Raw genomic sequence first — 25862 nt, 5'->3', positions numbered from 1 at the left:
AATCTGATAAATATTCAGTAGTCTTGATGGATTCATGAATGTGAAGCTCAAGTTATAGAAACCTTGAGTCATTTCCTGGAAGTTGTCCAGGAAAACAGGGTATTTTTGATATTTTAAAGTTAAAGAAAGAGCAGAGGACAGCAAACTATTAAAATGAGCCAAGGGTTAGAAGGCATTTTAGCATCTTCTAAGCCTGAGCTTCAAAACTCTTCTTTTAAAAATAAACTGTGTAGAAAAAAAAATCCTTTTTTTTTTTTAATCTATTTCCTTTTGTTATCCTCAGGCAGATGTAAGCAGTACTGAATTCAGACAGCTATAATTAGTGCCGCCTTCTGCTTTGAGATCTGTGAATGCAAAGTGCCTGTGAAGGCATGGTATGTTATTGTTAGAAAAGCGGTAGTTATGAAACCTGGGACCTGGTCATCATGCACAACTGTAGTCATGAGCATGGTATTTGCAAATATTCTGTTATGAATGCACAATTTCAAATTCTGGTTTATATCAAGGAAAGTAGCCCTCACTGGGCTGAGATCATCTCCCAGGACTGGACACACTCTGATGCAAATAGGTGCAAAAGCTCATTTTACCCTTCTGTCCTTTTGTAAATCAGTGCTTGTACAGTGTGGCTTTTGCTCCCTGGGCAAAACACATGCTCCAGGTGACTCACATGTGAATGGCATCAAATCTTCCCACAGCTCTGTAATGTCCTCATAATTTTATCCTCTTTGCTGTGTTGATCTTGAAGAGGGTATGAGACTCAACTGTTTCACTGCAACAACATTATGGTATGTTATAAATATGTTAATTCTTTAACTTTTACTAAGGTTAAAACTTACTTGACCCCATTTAAAAAATGTCACTGTTTCCAGGGTATCAACAACAAAATTATTACCTGAAAGACACCTACAAAAAAGCTTTGATGCAATTTTATTGAAAGTGTCATGAAGTCATGTTATTTCATGGCTTTATGTTTAAGTATCTTAATTATTGCAAATACTTATGCTTAGAAAATTAATAACTAGAAAGGGTTAAAAACTTTGTTTAAATGAAACTTATATAGCATAGAAAACAATTCACGGGAAACGGCATTTGGATATAACTAGAGATGACCAAAAATGTGTGGTTGGGTATTATTTTTATATATTGGTATTTTTATTCTTGTATTTTTTAATGTTTCTACCATATATCATTATGAATTTATGACAAGGGCCTTACCTTTACAGTATGACATGAATAAGTTTATGATTTTTTTTATATCCCTTCCTTGTAAATTCTGCCTATTTATTGCTGAGTTATAAATTCTTAGCAAGTTTATTTATGAAAGGAAATGTCAACACAGGTCTGTGGGATTTTTTTTCCTGTTTTTATTCAAATCAACTTAAATTAAATGGTTCAAATCTGAGACTAAATACAGCCTAGTAGAGTCTGTACACTGACAGTCATTTAGCACTGACTAAGACTGGCTAGAAAATAAGAATTCATATTCTGGGAAGGATTTGTGCCATTTTGTGCCATTCAACAACTTTTTGAGACAGAGAAGCAAATTCACCACCTGATTCAGTCCAGGACATGGAAAGTGGGTCTTTTGCATCCAAGACTGCTGGATATTTGGGACTATTTGAGATCACATAGAATTTTAGACATCTCACTTCATAGTCTCAACTCCCATGTCCCTCTTTGAAAGCACATTGGAATAATGCTGTTTCTGCTTTGTTTTTTTCCTGCTTACTGTTGGGAACAAGCTGCTGTGAAGCCCCTTAACTCCGTCCTGTAAGAGAGAAGCTGGAGGTGTCCAGAAGAGGACTTGGGCAAGGGGTACTTGCTTCCTAAACCTTGGGTCTGGACTGAGCTGGGCACCGTTCACTTCCCAGGCGTGCACAGAGTAACAAGGTGCTTTCCTGCGATTTACTAATCCAGCTTGGGAACCAAACAAGGTAGGCGTTCACTTGACACGCTATCTGGAAGGCAAAGAAAATCAGAGGGTTTTTTGTGCACCATATTTTGAAATACTGAAATTCCTAAGAAAGGTTTTTCCTCTTTCTTCCTCCCTAAAATTGCTATAAAATACAAATGTGCCAGTTACCTGGAGGACTGTACATAACAAGTAGGTAGGAGTGAATTGTTCCTTTGACATCAATTCTAAAAAGGAGAAATATTTAGAAGGCAGAGTGAATCTTCATGTCTAGATAAGAGTTTTAAGAGTCCAGATAGATAATTTTGTTTTATGCAGCTGCTAGTGAAGTCTGGTGTCAAAATGCAGTGTCACTTGTAAGTATAATCAATAAACATGAATTATTTAGAAGACACAGGATAAAATGGGTGAGTATTAAAAAACAGAATCCACTGTATCAGCATTAAAGAAAGCATATGAATTCTTAGTGAACTGAGAGAGTGACATCCATTTGGTATCTCAGTTTACACTCATAAAAATGAAGTATAAGTGAACATTATGTTATCTAAATGTAACTAAGTTGTACATAAATTTTAACTAAACTGCATAAACTGTTAAGGAACAAGTAAGCTAAAGTTAGAACAGCATCTACAGTATATAAAAGCAGACATATCTGGCCAGGTGGTGGAAGAAGGAGTGGTGACTGCATTTCAAATAAACAACCAGCTTCTGGAAATTGTGTGAAGTCAGTGAGGGAGCAGAGGGATTCAATGAGCTGCCATGTTTTAAAACAACCTGGAAGGAAGAGATGAGGCAGTTTAGCAGTGACTGCTCTCTCTGTACACCTGGTTTATGGAGAGAAGGTTGTCATGCTGCTCCAAGGAGGAAGCAAAAATCTATAGTAGAAACTAGGGCAAACAAGAGACTGAAACTGATTCAGGCAACTTAACTCTGCTCAATATCAAATGCTTTTTAAACACTGACTGATCATTCCAAAAATGACCTCAGATCAAACATCCCTGGCCAAATGAAATCAAGCAGAGAGAGGATCTCAGTGTTGGAGGGGCAAAGAGAAGAGCGTCTTATTTAACTGAATTGGGTTGTATAAAATTCTCTTCAAGGGCTGATGCTAACATACTTTCCACAAACACAGTGGTGTTCACACCTTTTGCTTATTCTGTAAAAGAGTCCCAACAGAGCTCTCGGGTCCTGGGGAAGCCTGGTGAGAGATGTCATTCCAGACCCACAGAGAGAGAAGTCGCCCCTTGGAGAGGAAGAGGAGGAAGAGTTCTCACAGGTAAATGAAGCAAGGCAAGGCCTGAAAAATGCTGTGCAACAAGAAAACCTGAAGCTGGGAACTAGGAATGCCTGAAAGAGCACTTTGGAGAGTAAGTGTCTGTGGGACGGGAAGGAGCTGCCAAATGGGTAAACTGAGACCAGAAAGAGGACAGAGATAATCCATCTGTTTGTGAAAATACTAAAATGAGCTTTTGTAACCTGCAGTTGTCTCTTTGTAGTATGCATCTGAATAGATCTGGGGACAGCAAACTATTACTTATCAATTAAATGGAAAAGTAATATTTGATGTTAAAAGCACAAAAGTGACATGCATAAATCTGGGAGTCAGATCCTGGCCCTATTTCAGCCAGTGGCAAAATCCCTTTGACTTCAAATCCAGATTCAGATTTTTATCCACAGTTCCCAGACACTCATCAACATGTCACATGAGCATTATCTGAGCGTTAAAGTCTCTACTGGCTCTTCATTTATGTATGAAGTTATATATGTGCATATGTAAATGCAGTGGTTTTTATACACTGAAATTCAGGTGCATGACTACTCCCATTTTGGTGGTAGAAAAACAGGGGCACAGAGAACCAGAGACAGGACTAAGGCTCCTGACTTGCAGTGCAGCACCCCGTGGCTGGGACTGGTGTGCCTCCCTCTCCTCTGGGTGACCTGAGAGCCCAAACTGCCTTGGGAACCTCACCAGAAAAAGGGCCATCATCTGCTCCCTGAAAACTTGTATCAGTCTGCGCATGAGATCAGTCTCACTTTATGATTTGTAATGAGCAGGAAAGGAGCAGAGAGGCTGATGAGAGTAATGGCAATTATGCAGCTGGGGAAGTGCAAGTCCTGATAGCTCCATTAAGAATTTCAACACATTTAATAGGCAATGATATACGCATTCAAGTGCAGTACAGTTATAAACTAATAAACTATATCCATATGATAGTCCTGCTATGTAAGTATGACAAGTATCACTGCAGACATGCAGGACAGCAGTAAGATAAAATGGCTTTCTGAACGCTATGCAGCAAATTACAGACAAAGCCAGAGTTTCGGCACACCTAATCCTCACTCTGTGTCCAATCCTGCTAATTGCTCAATGTCTCCATGCTGTTGTCACATACAAAAGGTAATTACATTTTCAGATATGTTCCCCCTTTAGTTGCTTGTAGAGCTATTAAAGAACACACATGCAAGAGAAGAATGGAATAGAGACTTTGCACATTTCTCTTAGTTCAAGAGAAATGCAGGACAAGCAAACTCCCTGCCGTGTGCAGGACTGGCACTCCGAATCTCAGAAGAAAGGCTTTAGTACCAGTGTTTAAAGCGGAATTGACAAATTAGAGTCAGTCCACAGAATGTAAGAAAATTACTCTGAATATTCCAGCCCTTCAGTATTTGGAATTTCCATTGCTTCCAGGTCTGCTTTGCAAAGGAAAAATCTTGCTTCATAGGCTTTCAAGAAATGCTTCTCTTTGAAGAAATAATGCAAACCCATCAGTTTATTCTGGAGCATTTTTAGGTACCTTCATCCCTGCACTCTGGCCATTTGTACCCTTCTGCAGAGAGTGAATTAGTGCCGTGTTTCATCTGGATTTCATGACTGCATTATCCAGGCAGTATTAAAATTTGTTCATGCCAAGTCTTTGGAACACCAGCCTGTTGTGGATGCAATATCATGTTTCATGGGAGCTGGTTACATTATGGAAAAAGATGTTTGCATCGTAGACTACTTAGCTCTTCTTTGAAACACTGAACTTTCTGACAAGCAGTAGGAGGTAAAAAGGGAAAAAAATGCTAAAAATCTCCAGGTAGGTGGAAGTTCCAGCAAATTAGAGATTACTTAACTATATTATTTGCCTCGAAGGCAGGAACATCTTAGGCCTTCGCTCTGCTCGCATCCTGCTGAAGTCAATCTATTAAGGTTGTTCAGGCAAAGAATTAAGCCTGCTGTACAACTCTCACCAGTGGGCAGAGGTGTTTTGCAGGTGGAGAAAGCAGGCTCCTGCCTCGTTCGCACCCTGCTCCACCACAGCCATGAGCATCTAGGTACATGGTTTACACGGACAAAGACAAAGCATGGGCTTATACCCATCTTCTAGACCCACTAAAGTTAAAATTCATAATCTTAAAGCTTCTTCTCCTGTCTTTCATTTCCTCAACTTCCTCTCCTGTGACACTGCTAAGATAACACCTGCCCCACAATCAGGAATACATTGATATTGCTTTTAAACATATGTATTAGCTAAAAGGCAAGCCCACATAAAAAGGAATTTTATAAATAAACTTAGTTAAAATTTCAAAAGCATAGATGGGTGAGGGGTGGAAATTTCCAGTATATCAGACAGTAGCAGAAAAGTAGAAATTGTCTGAGTTTATCTTCACATACCCTGTAAAATTCCCTAAGTCACTGAACTTCAGATGATGTGACCTTGTAAAAGCACCAAGAATGTTTCTAGACTCATTGCTGGGAAAACAAAATTGTTTGACAGTGGTATTCATCCACTAGGACCACAAAATGATCACTACTTCTTACATGGGTAACAGAAAGGTTAAGAAAAAGATCTTCAAAAGGACTTTTTAAGCCCCAAAGGACAGAAAAAGGAAAAGAAAGGGCTAAAGAAAGTTGTATACAAAGAAGCCATTTAATGCAGATTTGCCATAAGGCAAGATGATGATACTTGAACATTATGAACTGCCGAAACTTCATGAACACATTATATTTTAAACATTTAATCTATTTTACAAACTATGTACGTTCTTCTGCTAAATAAGATGAATTGGGATTCAAGAAGCAGCACATCCTGACAAATCTCCTCCTAAAGGCATCCATTAATATAAATCAACAGTAGCAATTTTGTTTGATCATTTATTTGCAAGAATCATTAAGGTTTATTAGCATAATTATTCCCTGTGGGACTTCATGTCACATAAATGAAAAATGGCATTATCAATATTTAAAAGATAAGTATGTAATGTTCAGAGTACTTAAACAGTGCTCTGCAGGTGGTGTCCAGCTGTAGCAAATTAGATTAGGTTTGATTTCTAAATTGTAGAAATATAATTTCAGTGTAATTGTTTATTTCAAAAAGTACTAACATTTTGCTTATTGTACAAGGAATGCAAACCATATTCCTTGTATACAAACTGTACAGTTACTCATTACAGTAAGTGTATGTACACTGTTTTCTGATTTCAAGAAGCAACTTGTCTTAATATATCAAATGGGAAGCGAATGGTCTCTTACTGGAGAAAGCCCTTTTGTTATCTCATCTTTTTTCCTTTTTACAATTCTATATGACAAACTGAAATCTTCTTAGTGAAATGAGAGAAAGACTTTCTGCCTCATCTTCCTGTCTTGTTCCAAACGTGTAGTATTTATGGTGTTGCTATGTCTTCTCCTTCACACACGTGCGCACAGAAAGGCTGCTTTATTGCGGTGGCTCCAGGACCAACCTTGGCGGCACCCGCATGGAGCACTGAGATGGGCTCAGTCCTGAGTACGAGTTTGGCTCCCGGGAGCGTTTCTCGAAGCAGAGGGGAGGCTCTGGCCTGTGGTGAAGCCGTTTGTGGAAGGTTGAACCCGTCCTGCCCCCTTGCCCGCTGGGGAGGCGCTTTCAGCTTTCTGGATGCTGGGCAGAGTTAAGAAGAGAGTATATGGGAATATAATTATGATAATTTGAGAGAGGTCAATTAGTTTACTGTCTGCTTGTCACCTGTTCAGGAGGAACAACGCACATCATTAGTTCCCCATGTTGCCGCTAGATGCAGATGCGGGCAGACAAGCCCGAGCGAGAGGATGCCCTTGTTTGCGGAAAAGTTGCCCAAGGTTCCTGTGCAGACAAGTTGCTGTTGGGCTCCGTTCGGCGTGTGGGCTGAGGAAGGGACCAGCGAGGGATGGGAGAGTCGGTGCAGGTTTTGAGGATGGGTGACCACTGCTGTTGGGCTGTGGGACCAGGGGTGCAGAGCTGGCCGGCGCGAGGGGTCTCGCCTGCTGGATCGGTCTGGAGGGCAAGCGGCTACTGATGCCCCACAGTCAGACCTCACCATGGACTTGGGCCAGTCCCAGAGAGTCCTGGCAATAACCAGGGCAATTTGCCAGTTTGCTGTTCTGGAGTTTAAAATTGCTGTTTTACCAGCAGTGAGATGTATCATTAACCATTGTGTACTCTTCTTTTCTCTACAGGCTTTTGAATAAAACATCAGGGAATTTACTAAACACGCCCAGGGACTCCTCCAGATGTCCTAGCGTTGGGCAGGGAAGCAGAGTCTTTGCCAGCTCTGGGCTCTTCCAAGGCAGACTGGCAGGATTAAGTGCCAGGGTAAGAGATGGACCTAGGCAGCAGAATTACTTTCACATCGTTCTCAGCCCTTTCTGGGATTGATGCATGTTTTTTTATTATTGCCTTTCAGAAGCCCTTTCTATTAGTTTAGTGATGTTGTAGCTTAAGGTTACGGTTACGGACTCGTTTGTTAAATACTCTGTTGCTAAACTCTCAAAATGTCGTCATCCACCTTTTTTCTCCCCTCTCTGCTATGCTCCACTTCGGAGTTCCTCAGCTTTTTAATTATTCACAAATCTTAAACTGAACTCTTTGGGGTTATTGTATTTGTCAGTATCTTGCAGGAAGGAAAGGAGTTCTGTTTTAAGTGTATTTCTTGGCGCTATCTTTTGTGCTTAAGTTAAAAAATGTACTAACATCTGGACTTGGAGCTTACAAGAGAGCAGGCAGTCCAGGAAGCATGTGCAGTCTCCCTTGACTAGGTGCACACTTTACTGGGGCACCTGCAGTAGGGAGAAGATGAAGAGTAAAGTTTCATATTTGGCAATTTTTTTCTCAGTGTTTTGTTCAGTCTCAGAAACGATGAATCTCCTTTCCAGAGATGTGGCATTCTGATGGCATTGTATACAAAATATTCAAAAGGAAACCATGACCTGGTAAAGTGCTGAAGGCACAATCAAAAGCGGCTCAGGTGAAGAATGAAAGTTGGGTTGGGGGGAATGACAGTTTTCCCTCCCAGTCGCTCCCCTTTGCCCCTTTCAGCTGAGCACTTCTGCAGATGAACTTGTTGCCAGCTGATCACTCAAATGCCACCTCTAAACGCAGCACGGGAAAGACAAAGAAGCAGTAGGATATATGCGAGTCTGGTATTTAATCTTCCTGCTTCCAAATTAAAAGCTACAAATGGGGCTTATTATTTTGAGGTGCGTTTCTTGACAAATAATTAAACCAGAGCTCACATATAGAAATCTGAGTAACTAAATGCAGCTTTCTTGGATGGCTTTTGCAAGCAGAACTTTCATGCTTACAAACATTTATATTCTTAACTAAAAATTCAATGCTGTTCCATTACTTAAGAATGAATTCAGTCCTTTTGCTAGAATACGTGATCTGAATTTTTCTGTTTAAATGTATGGGATTGTTTGTTGTTGTTTTTTTAATATGATTAAGTGGGAAAAGTTCTTGGTGCACAAACCAGAAGTGTCATTATAGTAGTGATTTTACAATATTCTTTATACAGAAGAAATATATTTGCTCTATCTAGGACATTTGCTTAAAAAAAAAAGATTGCAGGCAAAGCAGAGTGCCTGGTAGTTGCAGCTTGGATTCTCCCCAGTGCTTGCTATTTGGATTAAAAAGAGCATGGTGGACATGGCTTTCTAATTGTTTTTTAATCACTGAATGCTAGCAAGGCTGTGCCAAATGCACAAGAGAAATGCCCTGCTCCATAACCCTAACAGATCTACTTGCCAGGCAGCCAGTTGGCAAGACAGCTCAGACTTTTCTGTATGCTATAAAAGCTCATTTCCCAGCTCACTGAATGGAACACGCTCCTATGTTGGATGTTGTACAAAAACTGGTTGATGTTGATGGTGTAATTGATGTCTTTTATTCAGGAAATATCTAAGCAATTCACCTGCTTTGTAGATTAAAATAGGGAAACAATAAGAAGCAATACAAAATATAGGGCACTTAAAACACTACAAAGCTGCGTAAACAAAATTGGAGAGGGGCACAGAAGCCAAGAACTTAGTACTGTTTGGAGTAATAAGAATGGGAGAGAAACTGCAGAGAAACAGAAGCACCCAAAGAAGGCGTGAAAGGAACCTGCCAAAGGCTTCACCCCGAACAAATCCTGAACAGATAATTTTAGGCTGAGTGCTGGCTGGAAAGAGGTTTGATACTGTGAGTGAAGAAACAGTGCCTGATTCCTCGTCTTTGTCTTACAGAGTCCAAATGAATTTGGTCTGCATGTTTCAAGAAGCACTTACGTTTTCTGGCATTGCTAGTGTGGAAACAAAGAAATGACAAAGATTGTGTGGAGGTAAGAGATTGTTGGATGAAAAATGATTTTGTCAACACATAAGCCTGGAAGGGACTGTCTGATCCATCTGCCTGCACAGAAGCAGAATCAGGTGTAGTTGCACTATCCTACAATTTTTATTCTTGAAGATCCTCTCTGCAAGCTACCTAAGGAGTCAGTGTTCTCCTGCCCTTTAAACTAGAAAAACAACTATTTCATGTCCAACCAGCAAAAGTCCCCCTGTCTAAGAAATAATGGAATGTAATGTCACTGCTGTGGAGTAAAATTATTTGAAATCTTTGAAATTTATGTGTTCAGTTGTTAAAAACTGTCTCTCTTATCCTCAGAATAGTAGGTGAGTGCTTGATAAATTTAAATGTCAGTAATAAATATTAATAGGAAATGGTAAGAACTGATTTACCCAAAAATGCATGCTATACAGTGCTGCAGATATAAATGCAGTGTAATATTTTAGTTATGTCAGTTTTTAGGTGTACAGCTCACAGCTTTTACTCTTCACTGGTAGGACCGAGCAGAGATGGGAGCCCAAAAACAAAGGAAAGAACATGTGCCCCTGAAACACTGATTTCCGTTCATGTCCTTGCCACAAACATCTTTTCTGGCCTGAGACACTCCATTAATTCTCTTTATTCTTTGAAAACTCAATACTGCAGCTAAATATTTATTAAAACCACAGTTTCTTGTCAAATACAGCTGTATTTTTGTTGAACGTATTTGAAGAACTGAATATTTTTGTTCCTTGTAATATTTTTGTTTACAGTCATAAGTTTACATCATAAGTAAGAGATCACTTCTGTCTACTGCTACCATGGAACATATTCTCCCCACTACTGCAAGATAATTAAAAAATATATATATTCTTAGTGCTAAGATTCTGTTGACAGTGATAGCCTCTTAGCTGCTAGATCTGCTATCCCATCCATCACTAACATCAGGCAAAGCAAGTTTCTCTGTGACTTATCTAGGTCTTTAGTAGATCAATAGCACTGCTCAAATGTTGCAGACTCTTCCCTGTAAATTCACATTTATCTTTTCATCCGAAGAAGGCAAATTACCTCACAGAGAAGCTGCGTTATCCCCAATAGTGGTTTATAATGTTGCAAAGTCAGCACATATCTTATCTCAGCTGGAATGCATTTGTCACTGTCACATGTTATGATCATCTGGTAAAACACCCTAGAAAAAGAGGTAAACCTGCAAAATGGCTTCACCATTTTCATTTAATAACCTTTTCTGGTGTGTGCTTGTGCATCACCTTAAATTTAACCCCCTAAAATAAAGGGAATCTTTTTCCCTTTAATGTTCCATTTCATCTTTTTTTTTTTTCATTAGCAAAATTCTCATTCCTCAGCAATCTTCATTTCTGCTGTGAGTTCATCAGTAGGTGGTGATATTGAGACTGAGAACTGAATTGTTTATTAATATGCTATGTTAACTCTGAGAAAGGACTGCTGAGTTTTACTATGTTTATGGTTACTTACGCTTCTACAGTTGGCTGCTGGTTACCTGAATCTTTTCAGGCCTTGGGAGTGTTTAATGTTCTATTAAGAGGAAGGAATGAGAATGACCATAACCTATAATCAGGCTGCTGCAAGAAGAAATACTGAATGAAACAGGAGTTTGATGCTGATTATATAGTTGGGGCTCTTTCCTTTCAAAACTATAGTAAGGGAGACATTTTGTTATCTGTTATTCTAAAAACTTCATTAATTTGTATAATGGAAATAAAACTTGCCTATAAACACACTTGGCTTTAAGAAGTCTGGCCTAGCTGGATGCAAAAATAGTACATTTTTATTCTGTTTATTCATATGTATTGAGCAAATGACTGAGCTCAAGTCAGAGATCCAACTCTATTCTTTAAGTGTTAAATTCTTAGGTCTTTAACTGAGAAATCAATTGGTGCAATCAAGGATATCTGCTTTTTGACATAAGGAAAAGGTAGGCTCATTTTCAGTGTAGTGCAGGATTTCTTTCCACATGAGAACCTCCCACAGAGGCCACTGCTAGGAGCAGCCAGAACACGCAACTTGCTAGTACAGCGCAGGCAGGAGGAGTAGCGAAAGCAGGCACTTCCCGCACACGGATGTGGATCACCTAATAAAGACCATGCTGGTGAAGAGAACTGGATATTCTAGGACAGAAACGCTTTCTCTGGTGCAGATGCACTACCCAGGTGCTTCATGTAACAGTTTTCTGCTGTTATGAACTCTACTCTGCCCCAACATTTCCAGGGCACAGAGCTGTTGAGCCTTCTGAACTCTCACCCCTTCGATTTCCGTGAGGTTTCTTGCACAGAGAATTACAAAGCACCATTAAGGGAAGGTCCCGAGCTAGCTGGGCCTGAGCTGAGCATTAGCACCAAGAAGAAGGGCTGGAGAGCCCCTTCTGTGGGGGGCAGAGGCTCCTGTCCCTCAGCCAGACGTGCTCTCGCAGGAGGTTCGTTGTGTGCTGGGGACCCGGTTCAGTGCTACGAAGCCTGCTGAGGCTCATCCAGCCCTCAGTCTGTTACCCTTTGTTGCTCACCCGTGTGGGCACTGCCAAGGGAGACCTAGAGCAAATCAGGAGTGACTAGATACGTGAAACCTGACTGGATCCTCAGGATCAAAGGATAGCAGTAAAGGGTTCAGACTTTGCCTGGAGGGTGATAAGAGTTTCTCAGGGGTCTATCCTGGCACCTGTCTTGTTTAATGTCTCTATGAATGACCTGGAGGAGGAGACAGAGTTGCACCCTCAGCAAGTTTGCAGACGACACTGAATGGGGAGATGCAGTTTATAACGCTCGAGGGCAGGGCTGCCATCCAGAGGGACCTGGGCAGGCTGGAGGTGCAGGTCAGCAGGGAACTCATGAACCCTTACCAGCACTGTCCTGCACCGGGGGTGGACTAGCCCCCCCCCACAACAAGGGACTGACTGTCCCCCGCCTGCCAGGCTGGGTCGGACTGGTGGGGAGCAGCTCTGCTGAAAAGGCCATGGGGGTTGTGGCACGTGAGCGAGCCGCATGTCCTGGCAGCGGTGGGACCAACAGCATCGGTGCTGTGCGTGCAAGAGCATAGCCAGTCCGTCGAGGGGAGTCATTACTCCTCTTTACTTGCCACTTGTTAGACTGTATCTAGAATATTGCATCCAATTTTGGACCAGTCCAATATAAGAAAGATGTTGATAAACTGGAGCAAGTTCAGCATGAGGTCAGGGGCTGGAGCACGGGCTCGGTGAGGAGAGGCTGAGGGCATGGGGCTTGCTCAGCCTCAAGAAGGGGAGGTGTCAGGGACCCAACAGCAGCCCCCCAGTGCCTACAGGGATGTTACCGAGACTGCAGGGCCAGGCTTTTTGCTGAGATTCGCGGTGGGAGCGGGAGAGACAATGGTCACAAATTGACACAGGGGGAGGTTCTGACGGGATATAAGGGGGAAAAAAATCCCTATGAGGACAGGAGCCCAGAGAGGCTGTGTGGTCCCCATCCCTGGAGGTTTTAAAGACCTGGCTGGGCAAAGCCTGGAGCAGCCTGGTGGGTCTCAAGACCCCTTGTTGTATCTGAAGCAGGGGGAAATGATTGTTCTCTGTGCTTAAGTATTTAATTTAATGAAGGGAGCAAGGATGGGTAAATGGGTATTTCTGTAGGGTTTCTGGAGTATTTTCCCTTCCCTGTTCCCTACACCAGGTGACTGTACATGCTGAAAGGTTACTTACCTTTCTTTGGAAATCTGCATGCATAGTAAATTTGTTATATTGTCCCTGTGGTTTAATTTATGTTGAGGAAAGCTATCGGGGCATTAAAGGTAAGAGCTTCTGAACACAAACTGCCATAAGGTATGAGGATAAAAGAGTTCTCCAGTTGCATTATTTTCTTCTTTGTATTATAAACACACTGCAGCAAAGCTGAAATATATGGGATATAAAAGAATAATGAGGCACTGAGGACTGGAAACCTGGAAATATTTTCCCTTTGGGATCTTACTGGAAATTACTGCTGTGTTCTGTCCCTTCTGTGAAAGAAACACTATTCACATATACTGTGCTAACATGCAAATACAAGCCACTTCTTAATTTTAAAAGTGCTTTGTGAACTGATGCACTGGGTTCTGATATATGTATCTTTTTCAAGCATTTCACTCCCGGTTTTCTATCTGAATGCCTTGCTTCACTGGAGACTGAAATCTTCATTCACTCATTCTCCCACTCACATTCTCTCTCTTTAGAGATTTGCTGTTCCACATCAAGGAAGTTGTATGTGCAAAGATGAAAACTGTATGCATGTTTGAAGGTTATTTGCTGTAGTTTCCAGAGGTGAGGGGAGCTGATTTTATCTTTTGGTAACAAAGAAAATCCCATTTGGTTTTGATGGGACTTACAGCTGTTTACTCAGGAGAAGGGAGAGCAGAAGTATCTTTTGCACCTTTTTTGCTCCCCTTCCCCCACAAACTTTGAGCATTGAGGGCCAAGGCTGTCCCAGGGTAGTTCAAAACTTCTTTCTTTATAAGTCAATAGCTGGGGATCGCAGAAATGGGTTTCTGACAATTACTTACTACTTTGACTGTTTTTGAAGAAACACTGAAATTTAGAGAGAGCTGGAGGCAATACTGCTAGAAAAGGAGGAGAGAAGGTCAAGGATGTTTTTCTGCTTTAACTCTTTCTGCTTGCATCAATATAGTTAAAGATGTGGTCTCCTACAGTTTACAATTTTTTCAGGCATTGTGGGAAAACATTTTTCTCATCAGCTTTAATGTGTTTAGTTTCATAGAATTGTGTAGAAAGGAAAATAAAGGTGAGAGAAGTGGTAAAAGTGGGTAGATTCAATTTGGAGAACGGGATGCCACACTGTTGTTATCCTTCCTGGAGCAAAGCCACTCTGGAGAAATTTCCCAGGATGAGCAATCACTGTGCTCTGTCAGATGTGCCTTTTGGTGGAAAAAGCGGTTGTTCCTTCCCCCCCCCCATAGGCTCGAATGAAGCATACTATATATGAAGCAACCTTACCAGAATCATACAGAATTGTATATTTTGGTGATGTTCAAGACTGCTGTGCTGTCTACTGCTTTCTTTCCAGTGACTAAGTCCCTCCTACTTGTTTAGAGTCAACCATAATGGCTACACAAGAGAGAAATTCGTAATTAAATGCTGCCACCTACGTTTTGCAGTTACAGATGAGTAAAGTGAAATCGCTTTCACTTAAAGTAACAATTCAAGAAATGTTCTTGAATTAATAGATTTTAAAGACATGGTGGTAATCCTGTTTCCTCCAGCTCCCTGTGCCCCACTTGTGCTGAGTTCGTTTCCCTCCCGCGTCCTCTCGGCCTGACGTAGGGTCAGAGGCTTCTCTTCCCTTCTGGGCAATTAGGTCGTGCCCGATTCTGTTATATATGCACGTGTGTGAAAATTACAGCATCGGCTACTTGTTTATAGAGGAGTTCGGAAGAGAAACGACGTTGCCGCTGCCGTCCTTGCCCCCCTACGAGGCCGTTTCCCTGGCGCGCGCGGCGAAGGCGGGGGCGGCGCCCTGCGGCCGCGAGCAGCCCCGCGGGCGGGGCGGGGCGGGGGCGGGGCGGGGGCGGGGCCGTAGCAGCCCCACGATGGGCGGGCCCGGCACTGCTGTTGCTCGGCGGCGGCGCGCGACGCTCTCCCCTCTCCAGCCACGTGATTAATGCTGGGCCGCCCGCTCGGCCAATCAGAGCATAGCGTCCCCGCGGGTTTCACCCGGAAGTTATAATCCGACCTCCCCTGCGTTTCTTTCCGCTTGGCTGCCGCCACTCGTTGCCATGGCAGCGCGGCCCGAGGCGCGGCGGCGGCGCGGACTCCGGGACGGGCGGGATGGTGAGGGGTGGCGGGGGAGCCGGGACCGGAGGCGGAATGGTGTGGGATGGTGGGGCCGGGACCGGGCGGGACGACGAGGGGCAGCGGGGGAGCCGGGACCGGCAGGGGGGCGGCGGGGCCGGGCGGGACGGCGAGGGGTGGCGAGGGAGCCGGGAGCGGGAGGGGGGCGCCGGGGCCGGGCGGGACGGTGAGGGGCGCTGCGGCACCGGTCGTCTCTGCTTTGCCTTGCCGGCCGCAGGCGTGGGCGCGGCAGGACGCGGGGCTGCCGGAGGCGGAGGAGCGCGCGGGGCTGCCGGAGGCGGAGGAGCGCGCGGGGCGGCGGCGAGTCGCCCGGCTGCGGGAGGCGGCGGAGCGCGAGCGGCGGCTGGAGGCGGCGGCGCTGCGGGTGAGGCGGCGGCGGCGGGGCGGGGCGGGCTGGTGGCCCCGGCGGGGCCCCGCGGCTCCGGCTGCTGGACCGCGGGCTGGTTGCTTAGGGCGAAGGGGGGCGTCACCTCCCTTTGTGCCGAGCGGAGTTTTCCTGTCATTTTGGTGTCTCTTCCCCCCCCCCCCTTTAATGATTTAGCAAGTGTTTAGTCTTACAGCTTGCCCGCTTGCAAACGAGCGTACAGATGTCTGGGGGCGAGCTGTTACGAGAACTGTTTGCTCTGATTAGGCAGAAGAGAACAAAAAACAGAGAGAGCTGCAGCTGGAGCAGGAAGAAAGGCTGGCAGCTGAACTGGCGAGATTAAACCATGAAAAGCTTAAAGATGAAAAGATGAGGCAACAAGTAAGAGAGAACAGGTATTTTTCTCAAAAATGTAACTACCTTATTTTAACTTCTGCATAACCATCCGGTTTTGTAAAACAATCCTGCCTTTGAAAACTCTCTTTCTAAAACCATTTAGTCACTTGTGTACCTGTCACTCATTTTTATTTTTCTTGATCACGCTTAGGACTGAACCTTGTATCAGGTACCGTAAGATTACAGTGTCAGATATCTTCAAGCAAGGGAGAGAAAGGGGAAAGTTTAGTATACTAAAATCAGATGTGTATTTAGGTACTGGCTTTTTTTAGAACAACCTTTGATTTTTTTGATTTTGCAGAAAAAACATAGGAAAGGTAGGTTTTGAGAAGTGGTTAGGAAAAGACTGTGATTGGAGAGGATGCTCCAGGTGTAAGCGAAGAGTGTTGGGATGGATGCAAAGCAGGCAAGAAGGGCGAGGGAGGTGTGACATTGAACGTTTGAACACAATGAGATGACGGAGTTAGACGGAGACGGGCTAGGCCCTATGAACGTTGTAGCAAAAGAAGAATTGAATCCATTATCTGATTATATTGAATCCGTTAATTGAATCTATTTCCACTAGCATTGAATATGTTGTTGCAAAAAGGACCTCAGTGATTATTTTGCAGTGATTACTTTGGATTACCAACAGGTTATGTTTTCTATTAAAATGTTTTGGAAATAGTCTTTTATAACGTAACTGTTAAACGAAGCATCTCTGATACAAGCCCTTGTTTCTTGCCTGACCGCTGTACCTTCTGTTGCCTCGGGCTCTGCAAATTCTAAGACTCTGATCTCCAGCATATGCAATGAAACAAACGTTATTCTCTGACGCTTTGGCTGCCTGGCTTATGTCAGCATTCATTTAACTTTGCATTCTGTTCATGTGGGCCAGAATTTCCCTCAAGGAATTTTCTGAACAGGGCCATAAATTCAGCACATATTTTAAAAAATCTTTTGTGCAAATCTTTGTTTCCCTTCTTTTCATCCTGTTACACGTGTGACATCTCTCTCTGTTTATCTGCATAGCTGAAGAGCACCTAACTTTAATTTCCTAGTAAGCTGTTAACACTAGCATTACTAAACCTTTATTATTGATTAATACTGTAGTTCATTTCTATGGAATCCATGACAAAGTACAGTAACAAATGTTTGTCAATTACAAATATTTATAATTCAAATTAGTTGGAATCTGTAGTTCAATTTTGAATTGGCTGTTCAGTGGCTGTCACTTTCTTTCTTTCTGTTTGAGGACTTCGTCACATCAGCTCACCTGTAGAGAGATTTGATTTCTCAATACACTTTCAGGGATGGATCAATTTTTTTCCCCACAGGTACCTGCCTCTTGTAATAGGATGAATTTCTTTCTTTTTTTCTAGTCTTGAACTTCGAGAGTTAGAAAAAAAACTAAAATCTGCCTATATGAATAAAGAAAGAGCTGCACAGATTGCTGAAAAAGAAGCTATACAATATGAGAAAATGGTAATTAGTTTCATTCCCATTTTGTTCTCATTTTGTCTAACTGTGCTGAGAAACTCTCCTTTGAAGCTGATGGTCTTTTTCTCTAAAATATCATTAGGTTTAGAATTCAAGGGTTGTTACAAATCTGTTGTTGTTATGAAGGGCTAATTAGCTGGTAATATACAACCTTGAGAAAAAGACTCATTTTCTGGTGCAATCAAAGTAGCTGTATGAAGGGACATAGTTTTTATTTCATTGGTTCTGTAATGATCTATTGAAGTTAAATTGTGAGACACAGTTGCCTTTGTGCAGGAAGTGCTTCTTGTGGTGAATCCTTACCTCGGAAGCAGCTTGTTGGAAGTGTTATTGCTATATTAAATATTCATTTGAATAACTCTAGAAAAGAATTGTGAACTTTTGTTTGTGGAATAACACTGATGATCAGGCAGCTGATCCTATTAAAGTTTATACAAAATTCAATTTAAAAAATTGCTATAAAGAAAACACTTTTATTGCAGACGGCGTACAGAGTTAAACCACATTCCAGTTGTCATGCTGCTGTGAGCTAGTTTCACTTACACAATGAATGCTCTACCTAGTTGTAGCGTAATACGTAGCTTCCTTTAGGTACTGTTAGTTCTGTTCAAGTTGTTTAGGTATTCAGGGTTCTACTTATAGAATGTGTATTGAGGCATTATATATACTTAAGGCAGAAAACATTCTTCCTATTTTTGTAGTATAGTATAACTTTCTCTACATTACAGTTGTTCATTGCAAGTTATACTAATGGGAGTAAATAGAAATTTTTTTTTCTTTTTTTCTTTTTTCTTTTTTTTTTTTTTTAAGAAACGTGAGGCTGAAATAGCCCAAAAAATGAAGGAAGAGTACGAAAGGGTAATAAAAGAAGAAAGTTCTGCAGAGCTGAGGCGAAACAAAGAGAAGATAATATATCAGCAAGAACTGGAGAAACAGCTTGAGGAACAAGAAAGGAAAAAGCAGGATGCTTATGAAGAGTTTCTAAAAGAGAAACTCATGATTGATGAAATCGTAAGAAAGATCTATGAGGAAGACCAAATGTTAGTTACTTTGAATTTTTATTGTTTATTGTTTTAAAACAAAAGCCTCATATAATTCTATATAAAAAAATAAATCGTCTATATTTATTTTACAGACGAAGGCCCATTTTAACACATTGTTTCTATTCAGGAAAGTTTCTTAGCCACGTTTTATTAACAAGAGACTGACTTGCATGAATTTTGCTGTCTAAGAGCCAGAATATTCTTGCCATTTCAGACAATCTTGTGTTCTTTTTCCCTAAATGTGAAATTTAGCTTATTTCAAGGAGTGCTTCCTTTGGGACCATGATGCTGGAAATGACTGCATCTCAGACATTTCCATCTTGCCTTGTGTCCCTGCCTCTCTGTGATCTGATTTTTATGCTTATATTATAGACATGGATAGGAAAGGAGATGTTCATAGGCAAGGATGGAGAGTTGAGTATAAATTAAAAAAAAAAGTTAAGGGATTCTAAACTGAACACAGCTGCTGATTAATTTTTTTTATTATTATTATTTAAAGCCATTGGGCTGCCTTCCTCCTCCTCTTCCTGTTTTGATGGAGCATAGTGGTAGTGAGTACCAGTGAACAGTCTGTCTTCCTGAGTAAAGGTGTTCAACATGAGATTTTCTTTTGCAGGTGGTACATTAATAAGTTATTTCCACCTAAGGGGGCAAGGAGAGTCATTTGAATCTTAATCTCTGGAATGTACTGTTGATGATGACCATATGGTCTGTTTAGTATCTCCCACTGCAACATGTGAAGTAACTATTTAAACACTTCTATTTTTTTCCACTGTTATATAGGGAAAAACAGCTTAAGTTAGAAAAAATGAGAACAACTCAGACATATATTGAAGAATTTAAAAAAGAACAAGCTATCTGGAGAAGAAGGAAACGGGAAGAGATGGAAGAAGAAAATAGGAAAATCATGGAGTTTGCTAACATGCAACGACAAAGAGAAGAAGATCGGATGGCTAAAGTTCGAGAAAATGAGGAGAAAAAACAAAGACTTCAAAGCAGGGTATTAAAGATTGAAATTTATAGAAAAAATATTGTGTATTTTTATATTGCATTTAGAAATGCTTCCTTCTTGTAATAGATTGCCGAGAGTCTGGAAAGAGAACAACAGAAGCGTGAAGAACTGGAACAAGTACGACAAGAGCTGTATCAGGAAGAACAAGCTGAGATAGATAGGAAGAAGGAGATGGTAAGTGATGGCAGGTAGTTGAAGTAATATGTATGAATCAAAGAAAAAGGGGGGGGGAGGGCATTTAATTTTTCCTGGACTTTTCCTGTCGGATATGTATATATAAACTTCAGAAGTAAAAGTAATTCTTTTTGTTAGATACCAGGATTTTTCTAAGTAATGTGTATATTATGAGTACCTGTGTATAAACTGTTAAGGTAAAATCTGAATGGATAGGACAAGTATTGCAACCTTGCAATAATTCCTGCAGAAGACTCAGGTCAATGGAGCTGGTCTAGATGAAAAAATATATAGTACTAGTGTATAATGCAGTAAAATATATAATTTATAAACCAATTATGGCTCCCAGATGCTTTTCCATCTGCATCTTAGGATGCCCTTTAAGGGGCAAGTAACATCCATTTCCAAAACTTTTCCTTTAGTAATGCTGGTAGGGTTGTTCATGGGTTAGTGTCATTTTTACATTTCAGATTTTGCTATGTTTGCTGTGTTGCTGGTGGCTTTGGGATGGTTTTGAGGGACTTTGTTGAGCCTGCTGTGGTCTGTAAGGTGTCTCAAAGCAAAAAGCTTAATGCTGACACATTTTTAGATGTTTTAAATGAACTGAATTTGAATTGTTTCCACTTCCTGTTCTGGCAAAAGTGTAGGTTTCCAACAGCCTTTATTTCCTAAATGTTCTTAGTCAGACAAGCAGTTTGTAAAGTAACTTAGTTTGGGAGGGAAAATTCCCTCCTTTGATGAGTTTCCTCTGCAGTCCCTAACATATATTTATGTTTTTATTTCAACCAGGAAGAGAAGCGAAGGTGAAGGGGACCCTTATGGTCCCCTTTATAAATTTATTCATCTCATGAAGGAGAATGCCAGTAACTTTAAAGTGCAGGTTTAACCTAAGCAGGTTAATCAGCTCTTTGCTTTTCACATGTCCATTTGCTTTTTTCCACATGCTGCCCTCTCCTTATCTTGCCATGGGTAACAAATAAAATGTAACACAGACTCAAGTACATTAACACTGTTATTTTTAGAGAGCTGTTCAAGGGACTGTCTTCTTGTTTCACTTCATAGTCATAAAAATAATAATTCTCCTTTTGTTCTGGACTTAATTTTGACAATTTTGAGAGACTTGTTACTTGACCAAACTGGTTAATAATTCAGACTTTGTTGTCAAATACAGAGTGTTTGCATTTATTTATGCTAGAATGTAATGAATACAGTAAATTCATGCCACAACAAATCAAATGGACTGTCTGACAGTAATCAAAATTTTTCCAAAGTTTTTTTCAATATATAGTATTTTATTGAATTTCATTTTTAGGCTGAAATTGAAAAGAGAATAAGGCAACGCCTAGACTTAAGGCAAACATATGAAGAGCAATTTGCTTTAAAGAAGATAGTGCAACAAGCTATGCAAGAAGAGGAGGAAGCCTTCAGACAAGAGATGTTAGCCAAATTTGCAGAGGATGATCGTATCGAACAGATGAACGCTCAGAAACGAAGAATGAAACAGCTTGAACACAGAAGGGCTGTGGAAAAACTTATTGAAGACCGTCACAAACAGTTTCTTGCAGATAAAGTAAGAGAAGTTATTTTTCACTTTTGCCTTCAGTCTGAGCTGTGATGTTTCAATAGGTCAATACTTTCCCTGTCCTAAGTAACTATTACAAAGGCTACTGTTAATTAGGGAAAGGTGACAGGGCAATTGCAGAGAATGTACAAAGCAGGGAGCAAGACTGTGGTTTGGTTTGCTGACAAGAAAGAAGTCTTTTTAGAGCTAACTTTGTTCTGCTCGAGAGTCAGTAACACCTGTACATCCCTGTATACATGATGTGCTCTGCAAATAGCTCTTAAAGAGGTATATGATCAGCAATGCAACTGTTGTACAGCTCTGTCACTGATAATATGTGAGAAGGGGGAAAACCCAGCCTTGATTTCAGTTGCTAAATTAAGTCTCTTGGATTAGCATCTGAGAAAGAAAATGCTCACATGTAAACTAAGAACAAGTCATGAGATTCTATTTTGCAGTTTGTGGACTTGTTTTTTAGAGTATAAATCATATGTGTAATGTGAATTGCAATTTCTAGTCATCAGCATGAGAATACATGCCTGTTTTTCCTGAGTTAGAATATTAGGGTAGAAACAGATTGACTTGGAATCACAACTTCACTTACTGATCTTTAAAAAGGGGTTCTAATATGAGAGTAAACATTTACATAACAGACTGGCCCCATGTCTTGCTTTTCAGAGGCTTCCCTCTTGTCTGAGATTTTTTTTTTTCTAGTTACTAAACATGGCTTGTTTAAACAGTGCTTTGTTTTTGACATCCATTTTTTCATCTTTTTCAAATGAATTTGCTGTGACCAGGAGTTAGTTAATTCCTTGTAGACACTGCAGACCCAGAAGAGGAAATGAAAGTTCAAAAATTTACTCCACTAAGAAAAATTTCTATATACACTAATGTAGATAGTGGTGAAAATGAACATTCACAGAACTGAAACTGAACAGTAATGAAAACTTGTTCATTGCAGGAACGTGAACTTGAAGAAAGGCAGTTAGAAGAGAGAAGACAAGAAAACATTCGTGTAATTGTTGAAGAAGAGAGACAGAAACTCCTGAAGGAGCATGCATCTAAATTATTAGGTTATCTTCCTAGAGTAAGTGAATTATATTTTAATGCTTTAAATGTTTGTTCTGCAAATCAGTTTTCTCTTGGATAGTTTAAGGTGAAGTTGCAATACTATGTAAATTACCTGGAATCAGTGGATGTCCTTATTGTGTCAGCCTCCCCTGTGCTCACTTTTGTTCTTTTGATTTGGGAAGCAAAGAACAAAAAGAACTCTTGCTGTACGGGGGGCTTTGAAGGGGCCATATTCCAGTACTAATGGCTTGTATGGAACATGCTCAAAGTGTCAACACAGCCCTTTGCACATCCAAAGTTTTTGGAATATGGAATGTAAGTTTTAAAGCAGTTCTGTCCCAGCTAAAAAGGTCTCTGCTATATCTTAAAGGCTGTTTGCACTAAATTTCTGGGTTGGGATTTTGGGAGCGGATTCTTATAATGTCGCCTGTCTTCTGAGTCTTCTGTGACCATGGAAACGAGGCCTCTTCTCTGTGACACTGCAGTAAACTGCAGTGCTTGCAGAAGAGTTTCAGAGCTCACCGTTCATCCTTACATTTTTGAAAGTTAAAAAGATGGAAGCAGTATCACCTGATGGTACACAAATGAACAAAGAGCTGCTTTAGGAATGTAAAAATGAATTTACAGCAGGGAGGGAATTAACCAGATATTTTAATACACTCTCCTTTTCTGCATACTGAAAAACATTGTAAATTTAGCAGTGCAAAGCATAATTTTTATTAAAATTTAGATATGCTAATTTGGTATATGAATTTGTAAAATTTGGAGTTGAATTTTCAATGAGTCATGTAGAACCTAATATAACTACTTAATGTCATTACTTAAAGGCTTAATTACTAATGTAATTATTTAAAAGATAACTCAAACTGGCAGTATTTTGATATAATTTTCTGGTTTGAATTTACTTTTGGAGGAAGCTTTGGCTATTTCAGAGCTCCTACCTGTTGCATGGTGTTGATGTTCTAGTTTGTTCTTTTCTCCACTTCAACACGACATCTGAATAGAGTGATCATGTTTCACAGAACTTCACTCCAAATAGTTAAATAGGAAAGTTGTACCTCACTGAAGCATCAGATACAAATACAATTTGTAATCTTTTTTCTAAAGACTGCAAGGTATGTTCTGTGGATCATGCATTTTACAAAAATAAACAGGTTGCTTTTTTAAAAATTATCTAAATTGCATCAGACAACTCCAGTTAGATTTAAGCAATGTTTTGTGTACTGGTGTTAACTTTTTTCTTTTCTTAAGCATTAGCTCTAAAATTAATACAGTTTCAGCTAGAGATTTAGCTAGGGAAATGTGTGATTCCTGTGTCCCACTGCTTCCCTTCCCCAAAGAACACTCATTTCCAAAACACAGTTTCTGATTAAGTTGTTCAACACCAGCTAATTTGCAAAATAGCTTATTTGCATGGACTAATTTCAACACAGGTAAAGGTGGGGATAAAGCCCCAACCCAGCCAATGCCTCCTTAATGCAGTTACTTGATTTTCCTAAGCCTAAACCTGTGCTCTGCCAACTGTAGTCACTTTTATTAGAAACAGAATACAGATGAATGTTGTCTTTTGTATAGTGCTAATGCTGGAACCTTCTCTGGCTTCTCGCCATCATTTGCTTGAAGAACAAAAATAGTTCTAGGTTAGCACCAAAGCTACTGATTAGAAATGCATCTGTTGAATTTTTGATGAAGAGTTTCAGGGCTGTCATTCTTGACATTTTAACAGTCACAGAGTTTGTTTTTAAAGGTAACACTTAAGTACCATGGATACAAGCTATTACATTCACTTCCACAGGAAATTTCAAGGATCCGTAATAATCTCTGTATTTTGTTTAATCTTCTCATGTGTGTTTCTTTCTCCTTATTTCAGGGAATACTCAAAGATGAAGATGACGTTAACATGCTTGGTGAGGAATTCAGGTTGGCTTATCAGAAGAGAAGTGGCAATACATTTTCAGCAGAGCACTGAAATTTCCCCCATCTCATCCTCTGGTTCGTCACTAGATGTCATCTGGTTTCTAATGAAAATTTCCATTTGCTGTTAACAGTGAGAAGTTCCTTCTCCATTTTAAGACCAGAGTTCTAAACTGATGAGCAGCTAGTTTTATTTAAGTATATGTTGTATTTTTTTTTTCCCCTCACCAATAAACTATTTGTTATAGATTTCTCTATCACTTTACGTAAGACAATGAAGTTAGTCCTGCAGCAATGTTTAAAATGTTTTTTTCCAGTAACTTTACAGAAACTTAAGCTAGTGTAAATTCAGCTGTCTATCTCAGTAGGGACTATATGATTATCTTAAAGCACTATTTTTATTTTTAATTTGAAGGTTTATCTACATTGCCATTACACTATTAAAATACTAATCTAAATGTAGATTGTCTTATCTCAAATGGCAGGTCCGAGTTGCTTGTTTCACTGCTAGTCATGTTCCTTTGCTTCTAGTAGGGTCTTAAGTGTACAAACAGTTTTCGTTCTGAGGTCAGAATCATTGTTTATTCCCTTCTTTCAGTGATAAACCTGTCACTTATGTTTCATGTTCCTATTAAATTACTCTGAGGGAGGAATCAATTGAAATAGCTGAGGTATGACAGATTCAAGCAAGCAGCACAGACTTGGACAGTTTTTGTTCATTAATGTACACACAATATGTTCAGCTCATCTACACTCAAACTTTTACCTAGTTCTTGATTATGAAGACACCATTACAAGGTCTTTAAGGAGGCAATGTCTATACAGCACCTGTGAAAATAGAGCCATGTATCCCTAAGCAGTATCTGATGGCCAGGGAAAGATTCCAGCCTTTCATCTTGACTAAATAAAGCAGCAATTTTAAACAATACAACTATATTGAATTATGGATCCTATTTGAGATTGAGGGGCAAGTCTCACGTATGTTTTTGCCAGCCAGGGTATAAGCAAATTATCAACACTTCTATAAAAGAGATGCTGATGCTTAAACTAGATTGCCAGTCTGATTAGCTGGGGCAGGGGGGAGGGGATCTGTTGCAGAGAACAGATAATACCAGTTATTTTCAAAACACTTATTTTAAAATGGACCTGACATTTTCTTCTCAAATGGATCATAGGTTCCTTTCTTCCTGATGCAATGAGAAGTTTTTTGAAATTAAACACAGCCTTCCCTTTGGCCTGAATATCACCTTATCTAAGGCAGTTTTTAAATAGTGAAACAGAACAAACCAGTAACAGAGTTTACTTGTTGGAATAGTCCTTGCATGTTCTGTGCTTGTCTGCTCACTACAGAATGGACAATTTCAGTACCACTTCAGCAGAGATTTAGATTTCAGAGGATATTACAACACAATTTAAGCTAGCAAGGCTTTTACAAGTTAAACAATTTCAACATAAGCAAAATCAACAAAATGAATTTAGCGGGATATATAGGTATAATTAACAAGGGG

At 40.4% G+C, this 25862-nt stretch overlaps 1 protein-coding gene and 1 long non-coding RNA gene across 3 annotated transcripts; both read left to right on the top strand.

The window, feature by feature from the left end:
* The first annotated feature begins 1630 nt into the window (after nucleotides 1–1630).
* LOC136993417 (uncharacterized) lies at nucleotides 1631–10155 on the top strand. 2 transcript variants are annotated; one of them, XR_010885704.1, is made up of 5 exons: nucleotides 1631–1934; nucleotides 3078–3188; nucleotides 7368–7503; nucleotides 9414–9508; nucleotides 10014–10155. It is a non-coding gene; the product is annotated as an uncharacterized lncRNA (long non-coding RNA). The 2 variants fall into 2 exon arrangements; XR_010885703.1 differs by lacking the exon at nucleotides 10014–10155 and having other exon boundaries at nucleotides 9414–9792.
* Nucleotides 10156–15258: 5103 nt separating this feature from the next.
* On the top strand, nucleotides 15259–24409 carry MNS1 (meiosis specific nuclear structural 1). The gene is made up of 9 exons (XM_013957246.2): nucleotides 15259–15319; nucleotides 15972–16099; nucleotides 17462–17564; nucleotides 18390–18619; nucleotides 19406–19622; nucleotides 19701–19808; nucleotides 21121–21378; nucleotides 22331–22456; nucleotides 24311–24409. The coding sequence occupies exons 1-9, from the start codon at nucleotides 15317–15319 to the stop codon at nucleotides 24407–24409; spliced, it is 1272 nt and encodes a 423-aa protein (XP_013812700.1). The 5' UTR covers nucleotides 15259–15316.
* Nucleotides 24410–25862: the final 1453 nt, after the last annotated feature.

Source organism: Apteryx mantelli, chromosome 15 (assembly GCF_036417845.1).
Source record: "Apteryx mantelli isolate bAptMan1 chromosome 15, bAptMan1.hap1, whole genome shotgun sequence".
Taxonomy (NCBI): domain Eukaryota; kingdom Metazoa; phylum Chordata; class Aves; order Apterygiformes; family Apterygidae; genus Apteryx; species Apteryx mantelli.
This window is presented reverse-complemented; position numbering and strand designations above follow the sequence as displayed.

Coding starts and splice junctions, on each gene's coding strand:
- MNS1 (XM_013957246.2), top strand. Junction 19,623..19,700: donor AACAAAGACTTCAAAGCAGG/GTATTAAAGATT, acceptor TTCTTGTAATAG/ATTGCCGAGAGTCTGGAAAG. Junction 21,379..22,330: donor AACAGTTTCTTGCAGATAAA/GTAAGAGAAGTT, acceptor TGTTCATTGCAG/GAACGTGAACTTGAAGAAAG.